The sequence below is a fragment of the Bufo gargarizans genome, chromosome 4, assembly GCF_014858855.1.
Source record: "Bufo gargarizans isolate SCDJY-AF-19 chromosome 4, ASM1485885v1, whole genome shotgun sequence".
Classification (NCBI taxonomy): domain Eukaryota; kingdom Metazoa; phylum Chordata; class Amphibia; order Anura; family Bufonidae; genus Bufo; species Bufo gargarizans.
The window spans coordinates 311,502,508-311,520,499 of NC_058083.1; the positions used below are offsets into that span (position 1 = coordinate 311,502,508).

At 40.9% G+C, this 17,992-nt stretch overlaps 1 protein-coding gene across 4 annotated transcripts in view; it reads right to left on the reverse strand.

Annotated features, from left to right (window-relative positions):
• The window catches only part of PTPRK (protein tyrosine phosphatase receptor type K), a 348,184-nt gene that overhangs the window by 61,536 nt on the left and 268,656 nt on the right, over positions 1 to 17,992 (reverse strand). For all 4 annotated transcript variants that reach the window (XM_044291903.1, XM_044291905.1, XM_044291906.1 and 1 more), the window contains exon 14: positions 1,406 to 1,544. In XM_044291903.1, coding sequence (XP_044147838.1) covers positions 1,406 to 1,544 — 139 coding nt within the window. The remainder of the gene's footprint in view (positions 1 to 1,405; positions 1,545 to 17,992) is intronic.

The window sequence follows — 17,992 nt, forward strand, 5'->3', positions numbered from 1 at the left end:
AACTGACTTTTTTCCAGAGCTATGGGAAATAAATTTAAAGCAATTTAAAAATTTTTGAAAAACAGCTGAGAATGCTTTAAAAAAAATAACCGAGGAAGTGTCAGAATAAGCAGAGAGGGATCGGGGAGTTATTGCTTCTTTTACCTTTATAAAGCATTCAGTCTGTTTTTTTGAAATGTTAAATGGCTAGACAACCCCTTTAAGAGAATATCATGCTTAGTGGCTCATATTTGACAAAGTGAGCAGCACTTATCTCTGTTCACTCTTTAAAATATCTCTTTCTATGCCCCAAATCTTAAAAATCTATTATACACAGAAGTATATGTGCAAAAAGATGTCCCACAGATAAAGACTGTGTAGACCAGGAGACTAAGAAATGCTCTTTTCATTTTAGTTATACAATTGGACTGAATATCAAGTTCGATTAAGCAAGTCACTTTATTTCACCGATCCCATACACTACAGATAAATCCCAGTGTTGCACATTGCTATAACTTGATATAATTATGAAAACTTCTCTTATAGTTTCAATAAAGCTGTGAAATTCAAGTCAGACATTTTCACATTTTAAACTAAAGCCAAGTCATTTAAAGCCTCCAGCCACCCCTGGAACCATTTTTATTGCTACAAAAGATCTAAGAAGCAAATGTCCTACTGTTTGGTTTTTACAGATCCTATACATACCCTTGCATCTCCATGGTAACAGACAACCTTGTGTAGTCTGGTACTGCAGCTATACTCCCTTTCTACTTGCCTTTTACTTTTTGAGAACCTACCCAAGTTTGGTAGCATAAAGCAGAATATAACTGCATGAGAAGACTATACAGGTTTCATTTAGTATATAGTGATCTTTTCATTTTGGAGGCACTGCAAAAAATAGAATGCTGTAAAGGTGTACAAATTGCAGGCTACATTATTATTCGGACGTGGATGGGCTACAGATCAGCATCTAAGTACATTAGCGGCAATATAAAAGAGTAATGCCCCTTGGCTACAACGTATAACTATATTTTGGGTAAACGTCAGTCATTTTGATATCAATACATTTTTCCTTTAAGAAATCAGCAGAATAAATGATTTTGAACATTTTCCAAAAACGTGAGAAATCTGTGGTACTAACAAAACATATTTCTGTGTTCTCCTCATATAGATTAGGAACACTCCTAAAAGAAACATAATTCTATCACTTAAAACTGGCATAACCTTCTAAAATGTCATCCCACGATGGCCCAATGTACTGGACACACTATCAATGCAGGGAGCTGGAGAACCCGCCGGCTGCATTTTACACATACTGTATGCTTATTTCTAACCAGGTTGGTGATACAAGCTCCTTCTCACTCTTGCTAGAATACCTATGACCGTATAGGACAGCATAGCTAATAAGATCATTCAGGGCACTTACCTTTTCTTAACAATTAAAACGACAACTAGTAGAAGTAGGATGAATACCAGTATTCCCGCACTGATGCCAGCTATTTTTACAACCTGATCCGCTTGCTTGGCTGGATCAGGGATGACTTCAGGCTCCTCAGTCGTAGCAGCTACAAACAAAACATACATAGTGTAAAGACAAAAGCTGGTATATAAAATACAGATCACATATAAATCATTTTTACTCCCTAAATTCCTAGAAAAAACATTGTCATGCGTTGCACTCGCGTGAGAAAAATCGCGCATGTTTGGTACCCAAACCCGAACTTCTTCATAGAAGTTCGGGCTTGGGATTGATGTTCTGAAGATTGTATTATTTTCCCTTATAACATGGTTATAAGGGAAAATAATAGCATTCTGAATACAGAATGCATAGTAAACCAGCGCCAGAGAGGTTAAAAAAAAATAAAAAAAAATTTAACTCACCTTAGTCCACTTGATCGCGAAGCCGGCATCTCCTTGTGTCTCCGCTGCTGATGAACAGGACCTGGGGTGAGCTGCTCCATTAAATACAGGTTAAGGACCTTCGATGACGTCACTCCGGTCATCACATGGTACGTCACATGATCTTTTACCATGGTGATTCACCATGGTAAAAGACCATGTGATGACCGGAGTGACGTCATCGAAGGTCCTTAAGCTCTATTTAATGGAGTAGCTCACCCCAGGTCCTGTTCATCAGCAGCGGAGACACAAGGAGATGCCGGGCTTCGCGAGCAAGTGGACTAAGGTGAGTTAAATTATTTTTTATTTTTTTAACCCCTCTAGCGCTGGTTTACTATGCATTCTGTATTCAGAATGCTATTATTTTCCCTTATAACCATGTTATAAGGGAAAATAATAATGATCGGGTCTCCATCCCGATGGTCTCCTAGCAACCATGCGTGCAAATCGCACGGCATCCGTACTTGCTTGCGGATGCCATCCGATTTTCACACACCCCATTCACTTCTATGGGGCCTGCGTCACGTCAAAATCGGAAAATATAGAGCATGCTGCGATTTCAACTGAACGCACAAGTGATGCGTTAAAAACATCGCTCATGTGCACAGCCCCATAGAAATGAATGGGTCAGGATTTAGTGCGGGTGCCATACGTTCGCCGCACGGATCGCACCCGCACGGAAAACTCGCCCGTGTGAAAGGGGCCTAACACTCAGCTGGACCTTTAATGCAGGGTGCAGCAAATCAATTATACAGTTCTAGTAGGATTAACAAAGGAAAGACACAAGATAGGGCCATGAGATTAGATGTTCCAGAATTATTACATGGTGAATGCAAGCAGTTACTAAAACAGGCATGCCAGGAGAGATGACAGGTCCTCAATAAATATGAATGCTCACTTGCAATGCTGTTAGTATCAGTCCTCTAGGTTCTAAACATTGCTTGTCTAGCTTAAAGGGGTTGACATATTAAAAACTGGTGGCATATCGCTAGGATATGCTACCAATATCAGATAGGTCAGGGGTAGGCAACCTCCGGCTCCCAGCTGCTGTGAAACTACAACTCCCAGTATGCATACTTGCTCTGCTCTTCTAAGAACTCTCATAGAAATGAATGGAGCATGCTGGGAATTGTAGTTTCACAACAGCTGGGAGCCGGAGGTTGCCTACCCCTGAGATAGGTGCAGGACCCAGAGGTGGGACAGGCACCCCGAAGTGAGCGGAGAGGAGCAGTGAATGTACAGTTGCCCTCTATTCACCTCTATGGGAGTGCCAGAAATAGCAGAGAGATGGCTCGACTATCTCTAGCAGTCCCATAGTAGTGCATGGAACAGTGCCCCTGCTTGCAAGATGTAATCTCTATTCTTTTCTATGGGACTTCCAAAAATAGCCATCTATTTTTGGAACTCCCATAGAAATGAATGGATAGCAATCCACATATACATGGTACACACTGCTTCACTTTCAGTGGCCTGGTCTGGAAATAGCTGCAGGTCCTAGAGGTGGGCCAACACCTATCTGATATTGCTACTAGCGATATGCCACCAAAGCCTAAGATGAGACAGCCACTTTAATGCTCACCCTGCTGCATTTAAAGGACAGTGTGATAAAACTTAAAGGGGTTTTCTCATCTCAGACAATGGGGGAATATCGCTAGGATATGCCCCCATTGTCTTATAGGTATCGAGAACGGACCCCCGAAAGTGAAGGAGAGTGCACTGCGCAGCCGCCCTCCATTCATTTCTATGGGGCCGCCGAAAACAGCCGGCTATTGCCGTCTGCTCTATAGAAATGAATGGGAGCAGGTGGTGATTAGCGCTCGGCGGTGGACGGACCCCGGGAAATATGGGGTCCTCCAGCGGTGGGACCTGCACCTATATTGAGAACGGAGTGGGGAGCACTGTGGCTGGAGGACCCCATATTTCCCGGGGTCCGTCCACCGCCGAACGCTAATCACCGCCTGCTCCCATTTAAGTGTCAATCATCTTGAGGTTGGGATTTATTTGTACAAGAAAAAAAAAAATATATATAGAAATAGGGAATTGAAAAGTAACTATATATATATATATATATAGGAAACGAAAAAAGGACAGCACTCCAAGTAAAAGTGATGATGATTTAATCACCCATGTGCAGGCAACGTTTCAGCTCATACAAGAGCCTTTGTCAAGCTTGACAAAGGCTCTTGTATGAGCTGAAACGTTGCCTGCACATGGGTGATTAAATCATCATCACTTTTACTTGGAGTGCTGTCCTTTTTTCGTTTCCTATTGATGGGGTAAGCTGCTACATCCCTGGACATAGCACCCTTTTTGTATTCCGGTGCCGCCATTGTTTTCCTTTTTTATATATATATATATATATATATATATATGTATAACATTGAATCGCCTAAGGCAATCGCCTAAGGAAATCCTGTAAATATGACTGGTAGGTGCGTCCCGAGGACTGAAGTTGAGGAACACCGTTGTATAGTATCTTTCCTTCTGCTGCCTCTGCAGTATGTGGAAAACTAAGCAGACTACAGTGAAATCGATGGCTAGTGGCACAAATGGAAAAGTAAAAGACAACAATGAGCTACCTATTGCATATGGATTCATCATTCATGGATACATACTGTTCATAGGAATCATAGGAATGTCTCGTCCCAGATGCATCATTCTCAGACTGATAAAGTCAAAATGTTAAGGGCCAGTTTATATCTCCTTGAAGATTCTGTTCGGGGCATACAGGACACTATAAAAAGAGGCCTCCTGAACAAGGGATCTGCTAGGCTGTGTTTGGGTCAGTTATGTGCTGAATCCGGCACTTCCGTCATCTTACTCAGACAGCCCAGCATAGAAATGTTCAGGACACAAGCATACATGGTATCCATTGCAAAATACAACTCTGATGCAATGAATAAGAAGAAAACAGAGGGAATTGTGCAACAGCAGCTATGCTTCAAGAGCCAAGAATCTATCATCGCTGCGGTTTTAATATGCTGCTCCATCCCAGTAATCCAGCCGTGCAGTCTTCTTGTTTAACTCTACATGACAACCCTGATTCATTTGCTCAGCTTTCAGAGTTTAGAATAGAGGAGAGGGAAAACTGAAGACTAAGTAAACAGGTATGCATGTCTAACGCTACTTATGATATACGGTTTTATCAATAGTCCAATAGCCCCAAATTTTTTATAGTCCAGCAATACTTCATTCTGCAGGCTGCTGATAAAACTAGGATAATTCAGTGTAAAACGTGCAGAGAGATTAGAACCCAGTAAAATGTTTCAGAATTCTTAGCAGGCATATTTTATCTGAAACGGTTATCTCCAGGCCCATCTGTTTCTCAGATTAGGCTGCAGGCAGCCAGCTGTAAGTCACTTCCAAAGATGCCGTTACAGACTGCGGTTTCTTGTTACCTTCTGGCACCCAAACATAGTAAACTAATGGACGGGGCTGTGGGAACGTAGATCTGGTGGCTATACGAAGGTTGTACAAATCACAACAGGGTAATGCTTCAGACCACTTTCATCCAAAAAAAAAAAAAAAAAAAGGGTGTCAATGCTGCCAAATAACAGTGTCATGGCAATGTGCAATTCCCACTTTATTCCCTCATTGACTGCTATACATATGCATAGTGCCATCGTCAGGGAATGCAGTGGCCAGATGCTGGCTGTGTAGTTTTTTTTTTTTTTTTTTTTGAAACATTGTGGAGATTCTGGTTATACTCTAATAAAAACACAGCAAAAATGCAACTGTAAGCAGGCTTTTTTCTGTGTGTTTTTAATTAGTTTTTGTGAGCTCTGTGTGAGCATGTGATCATTATTGGAGAATTTGCTAAATAGAGTATGTTAAAAAGGGTTTTCCAAGACTTCTATACCGATGACTAATCCTCTGATCGGAAAAAACACCACACATAATATAGCTAAATGGTGGAACCTGATAATGGGAGGGGGCTGCCATTCTTCTCCTGGATGCAACAAAAGCTTTTGATGGGGTAGAATGGACATTTTTGTGGGAAGTGTAAACTAAAAAGGGTTTTGGTCCCATATTCATTAATTGGACAAGAAGCATTTATAAGGATCCTAGAGCCAATGTTTGGGAGTAGATACCTTCCTGTTGTTTCTCTGGATATGGAGAAGTTTATCGAGTTAAATGTGGCCCCCTTGATTCGTAGCTGGGAAGTAAAAATGAAGGCGCGGACTAAGATGGGTTTATCAATGGCAAGATAAATTCAGTTAAAACATTTGGTTGCCACAGTTGCTATATATTTTTTAAAATAGTCCTACAGAAATACTACAGATACTGTACAGTGATGAATGCAATTACTAGTAAATTCATTTGGAAGAATGGGCTTTCAAGAATTGTTATGAGTTACTAACAAAGCCCAATGGGAAAGGGTGGTTTAGCAATTCCTAAATGGCATTTATACTACGGTATATTGCAGCTCAAGTAGCTGAATCTTTAACCCTAAGTTCACACCTGAGCGTTTTACAGCGCGTTCCTACGCGCTGTAAAACGCTCAACAAGGAGAAACCAATGCTTCCCTATGGGAATGGTTCTCACCTGGGCATTTTACAGCGCGTACGATCGCGCTGTAAAACGCCCGATGCTCAAACAAGTTCTTGAGCTTTTTTGGGGCGTTTTGTCGCGCATTCCCGTACATAGACTTTTGGGAACGCGCGACAATGTGTGTTCGCCTGTCTCTGTATGCGCGATTGTAAACGCTGGTACAATCGCGCATACAGAGCGCTCCTTTCAGAATGCTCAGGTCTGAACACAGGGTTAGAGAAACAAGCAAGAGAGTAAGTGAAGTATTTAATGCAGGGTTTCTCAACTCCGGTCCGCGGGACCCACCTACCAGTCTGGATTTGAGACTATCCCACAGAATGAATACCTGTGGTAAGTCCTGATGCATTGACACTAATTATATCACCTGCTAAATACTAAGGAAATCCTGAAAACATGACTGGTAGGTGGGTCCCGAGGACCGGAGTTGAGAAACCCTGATTTAATGGAATATTACACTGTGTTGATCGGAATCTGAACATGGTGGAATTTCAAGAAGCAAAATCATATAAAAAAAAAAATGCTGATCCTTTCTAGATCAAAAGATGCAGGGAAGGAGCAAAAAAAAACAAAATTTGGGGAATGCAAGCATGGTTTACTGGAACTACTATATGGGATCATTTGAATATAAAGGAAGACAAATCACTGGTTATGAGGAATGGAGAGTAAATGGCATTGACTTTGAACACCCAATTGTATAAGGTGGACACCTTGATAACATTTCAGAGCCTACAAAATTACTTGGGGTTAAAGAGCAGTACATATTTTTTTGTATATTAAACAGATCGCTTTTTAAGAAAATTAGAAAAAAATATTTAAAAAAAAGAGGACTCAGGTATATTTGGTAGTGATGGGAGTTCATTTTCATGTATATATAAGAAATTCATTAGAATACTGTCGGGTAAAGTACAGTTTAAATCTGGGGCACACTGGCAGGTACATTTGGGTGAAAACTTGAATGAACGAATATGGCTCAATATTTGATTATGTGTCAACTTATTTATTTTATGCACTTATACAGCGCTGCTATATTCCACAGCGCTTTACAGACATTAGCCTTCAACTGTCCCCAATGGGGCTCACAATCTACGTTCCCTATCAGTATGTCTTTGGAGTGTAGGAGGAAACCGGAGTACCCGGAGGAAACCCACACAAACATAGGGAGAACATACAAACTCCATGCAGATGTTGTCTTTGGTTGGAATCAAACCTAGGACCCCAGGCACAAGTGCTAACTACCGAGCCACCATGTTTCACATAAGGGGAAGGGGGGTTCTCTTTGGGACAGGGGGTTATCCCATGATTAATCTAAAAAAATTAAAATCAGACATTATATAATACATGACAGTCTCTTTCAAAGCTAGAATCAACCCTGTACCTCACATCAGTTCAGAGATCTCAGAGATCTAATTTCTCTCCATGAATTGGGAGAACAAACCGCAGGTAGCGGTATACAGATACATCTTATTGACTAACTCAACAGCTGCTATATTTTTAATTGCATGTGAGTATAAGGTCTCTTTCACACGAGCGTGTCAGGATAAGGTCCGGATGCGTTGCGGCAAACCCGCGCGAGTAGGTACGCAATTGCAGTCAGTTTTGACTGCGATTGCTTTCCGTTGGTTAGTTTTTATCGCACGGGTGCAATGCGTTTTGCACGCGCGTGATAAAAAACTGAATGTGGTACCCAGACCAAAACTTCTTCACAGAAGTTCAGGTTTGGGTTCAAGGTTGTGTAGATTGTATTATTTTCCCTTATAACATGGTTATAAGGGAAAATAATAGCATTCTGAATACAGAATGCCAAGTAAAATACGGCTGGAGGGGTATAAAAAAAGTAAATAAAAAAATAAAAGACAAATTATTTAACTCACCTTAATCCACTTGTTTGCGCAGCCGGCATCTCTTCTGCCTTCATCTGTGAGGAATAGGACCTTTGATGACGTCACTGCACTCATCACATGATCTTTTAACATGGTGATGGATCATGTGATGGACCATGTGATGAGTGTTGTTACGTCAAAAGGTCCTATTGCTCACAGATGAAGACAGAAGAGATGTTGATTAAGGTGGTGAACAAGTGGATTAAGGCGAGTTAAATTATTTTATTTTTATTTTATTTTTTTAACCCCTCCATCCCTATTTTACTATGCATTCTGTATTCAGAATGCTATTATTTTCCTTTATAACCATGTTATAAGGGAAAATAATAATGATCGGGTCCCCATCCCGATCTTCTCCTAGCGACCGCGCATGAAAAGCGCACCGCATCCGCACTTGCTTGCGATTTGCACGCAGCCCCATTCACTTCTATGGGGCCTGGGAGCTTGCTGCGCACAAGTGATGCGTGAAAAATCACCGCTCATGTGCACAGCCCCAAACAAATGAATGGGTCCGGATTCAGTGCGGGTACAATGCGTTCACTTCACGCATTGCACCCACACGGAAAACTTGCCCGTGTGAAAGGGGCCTAAGAGCATTCAGAGCCACTTTAATATGCTCTCTCTAAATTACTATGAATCTGAATTTTTAGAAGATTAATAAATGTGGATAAAGGTCCTTTTACACAGACCAATGACCGGGCATTGAGCATTCCTGGAAACACTTGTTCCTGATATCTGCCCTATGTAAAGGTGTTGCCAAAGGATGAGAAAATTCATAGTTAATTGGGTAATTGTGCATTTCAGCCAGCACCAAAAACTGCTTCTAAGCTGCAGATTGTCCTGTGTAAACAGTGATCTGCTGCTAGAAATAATGAATCTGTATGGGGACAAGCAATCTCACGTAACTGCACATAATACTAATCATTAAGTGAAAAGAAGTGGCGCACTGGATTGGTGCTAACAGCTGGAGAGGTGCTCTCAGTAAAAAGGACTCACCCTTCCTTTGATAAAATAGAAAAATATAAAACAGATACTGGGCACTCTCTTAATATAGGAACCTCATAGTTTATTGATAATACCACACATAAACAATTAATACTTCACTATTAAAGATAATAAAACATGCAATAAAAATACAAAAATGTAATACAATAAAAAAGATTCCTTAAATGATTGGTACCGATCACACATAAAGTAAAACAAATAAAATATAGATAAAAATCTATAGAGAAAGTCTCTGGGTGTTTGAGGGGTAAAACAGGATCTCCAATTTGCTGTCCCTCCAACTTAAATTTGGATGTAGGAAAGGTCGTTTATGGGAGTGTTATATAAGTCCTCCACAGACCGAAATAGCGATATAGTTGCAGTGATCTATTAAAGCGGCGTCCCGCAATTACTCACTGTTTCGCTGTACACTTGTGCATCCGCCGCTATATCCGTGTTGTAATTCAGGGATGTTCGCTGATAGTCGCAATCCCTTAGCTGTCTTCCCGGCGCCGCTCCGTAGATCTAAGAGCCGGCACTTGGGTAAGTTTACAGACTCCTTGTACCACGCTGAGCTTGCTGTATAGGTGAGCGTGATAGACTCTTACAGCCTGTCCTCAGAAGTGCGTGTAGGGTCTGCAGTTGAAGACAGGAATGATTTTGATGCGGGCGGTGTAATAGCGCACAAATTCCAAGTCCATCCAGGGGTCCTAGCACCAAACGCGTTTCGGGGTCTATTGTTACCCCTTCCTCAGTGGTCAATTGTTACCACTGAGGAAGGGGTAACAATAGACCCCGAAACGCGTTTGGTGCTAGGACCCCTGGATGGACTTGGACTTTGTGCGCTATTACACCGCCCGCATCAAAATCATTCCTGTCTTCAACTGCAGACCCTACACGCACTTCTGAGGACAGGCTGTAAGAGTCTATCACGCTCACCTATACAGCAAGCTCAGCGTGGTACAAGGAGTCTGTAAACTTACCCAAGTGCCGGCTCTTAGATCTACGGAGCGGCGCCGGGAAGACAGCTAAGGGATTGCGACTATCAGCGAACATCCCTGAATTACAACACGGATATAGCGGCGGATGCACAAGTGTACAGCGAAACAGTGAGTAATTGCGGGACGCCGCTTTAATAGATCACTGCAACTATATCGCTATTTCGGTCTGTGGAGGACTTATATAACACTCCCATAAACGACCTTTCCTACATCCAAATTTAAGTTGGAGGGACAGCAAATTGGAGATCCTGTTTTACCCCTCAAACACCCAGAGACTTTCTCTATAGATTTTTATCTATATTTTATTTGTTTTACTTTATGTGTGATCGGTACCAATCATTTAAGGAATCTTTTTTATTGTATTACATTTTTGTATTTTTATTGCATGTTTTATTATCTTTAATAGTGAAGTATTAATTGTTTATGTGTGGTATTATCAATAAACTATGAGGTTCCTATATTAAGAGAGTGCCCAGTATCTGTTTTATATAATACTAATCATGCATTCATCCCAAGTCTGAACATTGTGAGTACGGTAGTTGGATAGATATATATATATATATATATATATATATATAGTGGCCTCTCTCACTGAAGAACAAAAGGTCTGGGCAAAAAAATTAAAATTAAAAACAATTTAACCAGCCATTTTCCATGTGTATGGCCAGATTATAGTACTATTATTGCCTATCTCATTTGGTAGAGAAATAAATGTATTACTTCCTCTAGCACGATGACCACACATTACCCTACAACCTAAGCATGTAAATCATAAGAGCTGTTGCTATGAAGAGGATGGAGAGATTACAAGACAGAAATAATCCCCGGTTTCTTGTTATCCACATCCCCTTGCAATCTATATCAAATCAGGCAGCGGAGCAGTCGCAGTTCTAGCTGACCCCTACTGAGCACTGGCATTCTCAGGTTGTGATCCAGGTGTAAAAAAATAAATAAAATAAAAAATAAAAAAAAATCACAACTACTAACTATTAGATTCATAATATGTAATTTTATGTCTGGAGCTACACGGCACAGAATCACCATAAAATACAGCAGTGTTGGCTTTTAGCGGTTATAGGTTAGAGAAACTTGTGCTGCAGCTCCATTCAATACCAATTTGCTGTAAAGCTGCACTGGTGGCTCGACACCTGTAGCCCCAGGAAGACACATTCAATAAAATTATATATATATATATATATATATATATATATATATAAAAATTTGAAATTCATGCTGTGAAGTCACAAGACAACCGCATTCAGCGAGATAAACACTGGCTATATATACTTCTAGGTTAACCACTGTGCCTCCAGGGACTGCTTTGTGACAGTATTTACATCTAAAAGCGGCGGTCTTAATAAAGGACCCCCAATGTTTGTATTGTAGGTATGAATGCATTGCGAATGCAGCACAAGTGTCATTACAAACACTGCTAAAAGGCCAAAGACACCTTTTGGGGGCAATTTTTTATCATTGCAGTTTACTCATTTTAGACTAAATTGATCTTTCATACCAATTTAAACATCTTTTATTCTACAGCCTTCACATTCAGTGTATCTGCAGACTACTGCAATCAGTCGGGGAGCTGCTCTCTGCCAGCAGCTGTGTAATACGCAGACCCCCTTTGGTTATGGCATCTACTCAGCTCGTGACGGTTGAAGTCTTATCCGCCATACGTATACTGTGGATGTTAGGAGGGGTTCATCACAAAGAAGTTAGAAAAACAGCACATCTTGTAGAAATGAAACAGAATTAGAATAAGCAGCACTAGAAGTCACTCCAGTTGTCCATGTACCCTGGAGCAGAAATCCAAGAAAAGCTCTGCTGATTGTGGCACAGAAGGAGAATGCTGTGGGCACTGACACAGATGCTGCCTATATGCTTTTATTTCAAAAGTAGGACTTTCTTCTCTTTGTAAAATGAATTACAACAGACAGGCATAATAGAATGTATTGGGAAAAACAATGCGCACAATGCTAGGGGTTTAGCAGTATTAGGGATCCAACTGACAAATCTTTATCTGCTCAAGCAGCTCAGAGCTCGGCTCATCATCCTGAGCTCACAAACTATCATCTTGACTCTCATTTTTACAGATTTGGAGGGATTTTTAGACTGACATACGGATGGCATTAAGAGCATCAAGGGTTTAAACATTGTATTGCCATGATAAGAGGGACAGAAGAGGCAAGAGATTCAACTGTATGCACAAATGTTAAGTAATGTGGGTTGTGTCAGTCTAGGAGAAAGTTCTGAAGACAGTAGACAAAGAACAATTCCGGGATTCAAAATGAGCTTTACCTCACAACTATTACAATGTCAAGGTGTTCTTATATATTATTTTTTAACGTTAAAACCTTAACATATAAAGACTCAAGGAAACCCCTGTAAATGGCCTAAAATAACAGATGAATGGATAATAGAAACATAGAATGTGTCAGCAGATAAGAACCATTTGGCCCATCTAGTCTGCCCAATATACTAGATACTATGGATAGCCCCTGGCCCTATCTTATATGAAGGATAGCCTTATGCCTATCCCATGCATGCTTAAACTCCTTCACTGTATTTGCAGCTACCACTTCTGCAGGAAGGCTATTCCATGCATCCACTACTCTCTCAGTAAAGTAATACTTCCTGATATTACTTTTAAATTAGAGGAGCAAAGGTTTAAAACTATATCCTCTTGTAGCAGTTTTTCTTCTTTTAAATATTCTCTCCTCTTTTACCTTGTTGATTCCCTTTATGTATTTAAAAGTTTCTATCATATCCCCTCTGTCTCGTCTTTCTTCCAAGCTATACATGTTAAGTTCCTTTAATCTTTCCTGGTAAGTTTTATCCTGCAATCCATGTACCAGTTTAGTAGCTCTTCTCTGAACTCTCTCCAAAGTATCAATATCCTTCTGGAGATATGGTCTCCAGTACTGAGCACAATACTCCAAATGAGATCTCACTAGTGCTCTGTAGAGCGGCATGAGCACCTCCATCTTTCTACTGGTAATGCCTCTCCCTATACATCCAAGCATTCTGCTAGCATTCCTGCTGCTCTATGACATTGTCTGCCTACCTTTAAGTCTTCTGAAATAATGATCCCTAAATCCCTATCCTCAGATACTGAGGTTAGGACTGTATCACTGATTTTATATTCTGCTCTTGGGTTTTTACGCCCCAGGGGGCATTATCTTGCACTTATCAACATTAAATTTTAGTTGCCAGATTTCTGACCATTCCTCTAGTTTTCCTAAATCCTTTTCCATTTGGTGTATCCCTCCAGGAACATCAACCCAGTTACATATCTTTGTGTCATCAGCAAAAAGACACACCTTACCATTGAGGCCTTCTGCAATTTCGCTGATAAAGATATTAAACAATATGGGTCCCAGAACAGACCCCTGAGGTACCCCACTGGTAACAAGACCATGGTCTGAATATACTCCATTGACTACAAACCTCTGTTATCTCCCTCAGCCACTGCGTAATCCATTCAACAATATGGGAGTCCAAGCCCAAAGATTGCACTCTATTGATAAGCCTTCTATGTGGGACAGTATCAAAAGCCTTACTAAAGTCTAGATAAGCGATGTCTACTGCACCTCCGCCAACTATTATTTTAGTCACCCAATCAAAAAAATCAATAAGATTAGTTTGACATGATCTCCCTGAAGTAAACCCATGCTGTTTTTCATCTTTCAATCCATGGGATTTAAGATGTTCCACAATCCTCTCCTTAAAGGGTTTCTACCACCAGATTTTGAGATTTTTCGCTGACTGACACTAGCGATCTGCTAGTGTCTGCACTACCTAACAGTGCTCTTGTATCGCCTTTGACTGCTGCCGTTAAGCTTAAAAATATACTTTTATTGATATGCAAATGAGTCTCTAGGTGATATGGGGGCGTCTTTTCAGCACCTAGAGGCTCCGTCTACTCACTATTTCTGCCGCCCACCGTGTCCCTCCAGCCTGCCCCGCTCCTCTTGATTGACAGCCAACCTCGCTCCATCTCGAATTCCAGCACCTGCGCTTCTCTGTTTCGGCGCAGGCGCAGTGACTGTTGGACCGCTCCCTGCGCCGGCATCTTCACTGCGGCCCGACAGTCACTGCGCCTGCGCCGAATACAGAAGAGTACGGCGCAGGTGCTGGAATTAGAGATGGAGCGAGGTTGGCTGTCAATCAAGAGGAGCGGGGCAGGCTGGAGGGACGCGGTGGGCGGCAGAAATAGTGAGCAGACGGAGCCTCTAGGTGCTGAAAAGACGCCCCCATAGCACCTAGAGGTGCATTTGCATATCAATAAAAGTATGTTTTTAAGCTAAATGGCAGCAGACAAAGGTGATACAAGAGCACTGTTAGGTAGTGCAGACACTAGCAGATCGCTAGTGTCAGTCAGCTAAAAATCTCAAAATCTGGTGGTAGAAACCCTTTAACCACTTCAACCCTGCTAGCTGAAACCCCCTTAATGACCAGGCCACTTTTTACACTACTTTCACCGTTTATTGCTCGGTCATGCAACTCACCACCCAAATGAATTTTACCTCCTTTTCTTCTCACTAATAGAGCTTTCATTTGGTGGTATTTCATTGCTGCTGACATTTTTACTTTTTTTGTTATTAATCAAAATTTAACGATTTTTTTGCCAAAAATTGACATTTTTCACTTTCAGTTGTAAAATTTTGCAAAAAAAACAACATCCATATATAAATTTTTCGCTAAATTTATTGTTCTACATGTCTTTGATAAAAAAAAATGTTTGGGTAAAAAAAAAATGGTTTGGGTAAAAGTTATAGCATTTACAAACTATGGTACAAAAATGTGAATTTCCGCTTTTTGAAGCAGCTCTGACTTTCTGAGCACCCGTCATGTTTCCTGAGGTTCTACAATGCCCAGACAGTACAAACACCCCACAAATGACCCCATTTCGGAAAGTAGACACCCTAAGGTATTCACTGATGGGCATAGTGAGTTCATAGAACTTTTTTTTTTTGTCACAAGTTAGCGGAAAATTATGTTTTTTTTTTTCTTACAAAGTCTCATATTCCACTAACTTGTAACAAAAAATAAAAACTTCCATGAACTCACTATGCCCATCACAAAATACCTTGAGGCGTCTTCTTTCCAACATGGGGTCACTTGTGGGGTAGTTATACTGCTCTGGCATTCTAGGGGCCCAGATGTGTGAGAAGAAGTTTGCAATCAAAATCTGTAAAAAATGAACGGCGAAATTCGAAAGGTGCACTTTGGAATGTGTGCCCCTTTGCCCTCCTAGGCTGCAAAAAAGTGTCACACATCTGGTATCGCCGTACTCAGGAGAAGTTGGGGAATGTGTTTTGGGGTGTCATTTCTCTCACCCAGCATGGGTATATGTAAAATGACACCCCAAAACACATTCCCCAACTTCTCCTGAGTACGGCGATACCAGATGTGTGACACTTTTCTGCAGCCTAGGTGGGCAAAGGGGCACACATTCCAAAGAGCACCTTTAGGATTTCACCGGCCATTTTTTACACATTTTGATTGCAAACTACTTACCACACATTTGGGCCCCTAGAGTGCCAGGGCAGTATAACTACGCCACAAGTGACCCCATTTTGGAAAGAAGACACCCCAAGGTATTCCGTGAGGGGCATGGCGAGTTCCTAGAATTTTTTATTTTTTGTCACAAGTTAGCGGAAAATGATGATTTTTTTATTTTTTTTCCTTACAATGTCTCCTATTCCGCTAACTTGTGACATGGTTTCCATTAATTTCCCCATATTGATGTCAGGCTTACTGGCTTATAGTTGCTCGATTACTCCCTACTACCTTTCTTGTAAATGAACACAACATTTGCTAATTTCCAATCTTCTGGGACGACTCCTGTTACCAGTGATTGGTTAAATAAATCTGTTAATCGTTTTGCTAGTAAACTGCTAAGCTCTTTTAATAGCTTTAATCACCTGCTTTCTCTACCATTTCTTTGAGCACTGTTCTCTGATCCTCCCACTGCTGACATCATCTTGCTGGCTGCAGAAGGGACATTCATTGCAAAAGTCACTGCTGCAACCAATCGTTGGCCTTAGCCATGCACGAGACATCTCTGCTGAGGCCAGTGACTGGCTGCACAGGTGACATGTGTGCACAGAATATCACCACTGCAGCCATAAAAAAAAAAAAAAAAAAAAAAAAAAAAAAAGAACAGCAGTGAGGCTGGAGCACAGCGCAGAAAGCAAAGGAGTAATCACAGATAAGTATAGATTCGTTATTTTAGGTTATTTTCAGGAGACATTACCTCTGTAATGTCTTTTCTGACATCACCAGCTCATGCCTGGTTATCCTGCTTACTGGGAGTCTGTGAGCAATTTCAACTGTGTAAAATTGCTGACAGTGCAGTGAGCAGCTTCTCAGCCACTCTGCTGAGTGCCGGCGGTAACAGTGTTTTGTTTGGATGCTACAGCTTTCACTCAGAGGGGAGGGGTTGTGAAGCAGCTGAAAGGAGCACTCAAAGTAAAGTTTTGCCTCCAGTGCACTTGCAGGTACAGAATCTGGCAGAATAAAATGTCATATTCACACTACTCCTGATAATACTTAAATAATACTTAATAACAAAAAATATGTATGTCTTGCTCTCCCCGGCGCCTACCTAGTGTTGTCAGTAGTTCTGCATAGTCAAAACGTCTAACAGCTACAGTGTAATTAAAAGTCCATATATACAGGACATGCGTTGCGCAATAAAAATTAGGTTTTAGGCACATTTAGTCCTTCAGGTATACATCATCCAACATTAACACAGTGGATAGGATCAGATATTTCTAATTAACCTGCTTATTGTACATTTGTCATAGCATTACTATTTATCATGTGCCAACGCAATAGACACATTTCCTATTTTGGGCGCAATTGCAGCTTCTGCTACAACAGTGGACTGAACAGGGATGCTATAAAATTGCCTGCTTTTAAGAAGGTGTATAAACTTCAACTACTAAAAGAGACAAATCAAAAGCACACAGCAGAGATGGAGTTAACCATGTTATTATAAACCACTATAAACTACACAGACAGGAGAAGAGCTGCTCTTGTTGTAGTGGTGATTTACTTAATAGCTCCTGCCAAGGACCACTGCTTTGAAATATGTTCTCAGCAGGAAGCACCACACTGGCATTAGCAGGACAGCTATGGATACAAGATTTCCTTTCGAAGAAAGACATTATCAGATGTGATTTAAAACTCTGGGATTATTTTATCGCATTATACCATCCCTGCACAGCAAACGATGCAGCAGGAGGTATGCAAGTATAATAACCAACATGATACAAATGCACTACCTACAAGTGATTCATACCAATTCCAACCATTAGTACATAAAATAGCATGTAGCTTAACTTCATCAGAAAAAAGGCTAGGCTAAAAACCAGGTACTGGGTAACAAGTTCAACATTATATAGTATTCATCTCTAAGTATGAAGGAAGTGTAGAACAGAGCTAACTGCCAGGATGACCCTTGAAAGACATCTCAACTACTTTATATGACAAGTGTGTTCTAAAACAGTCAGGAATGTCACCGGGCCCATTACTGGAGCCCATCATAAAAGCATAGCTGGTATTTCCCCCTAGTGAAGGTGATGACTCTGAACACCATTAAAGGTAAGAAGGGTAATTAAATATCAACCTATTCATTATTCCTATGGTAACATGACAAAGATGAATTCATCCAATCTTTTATGAGAAATT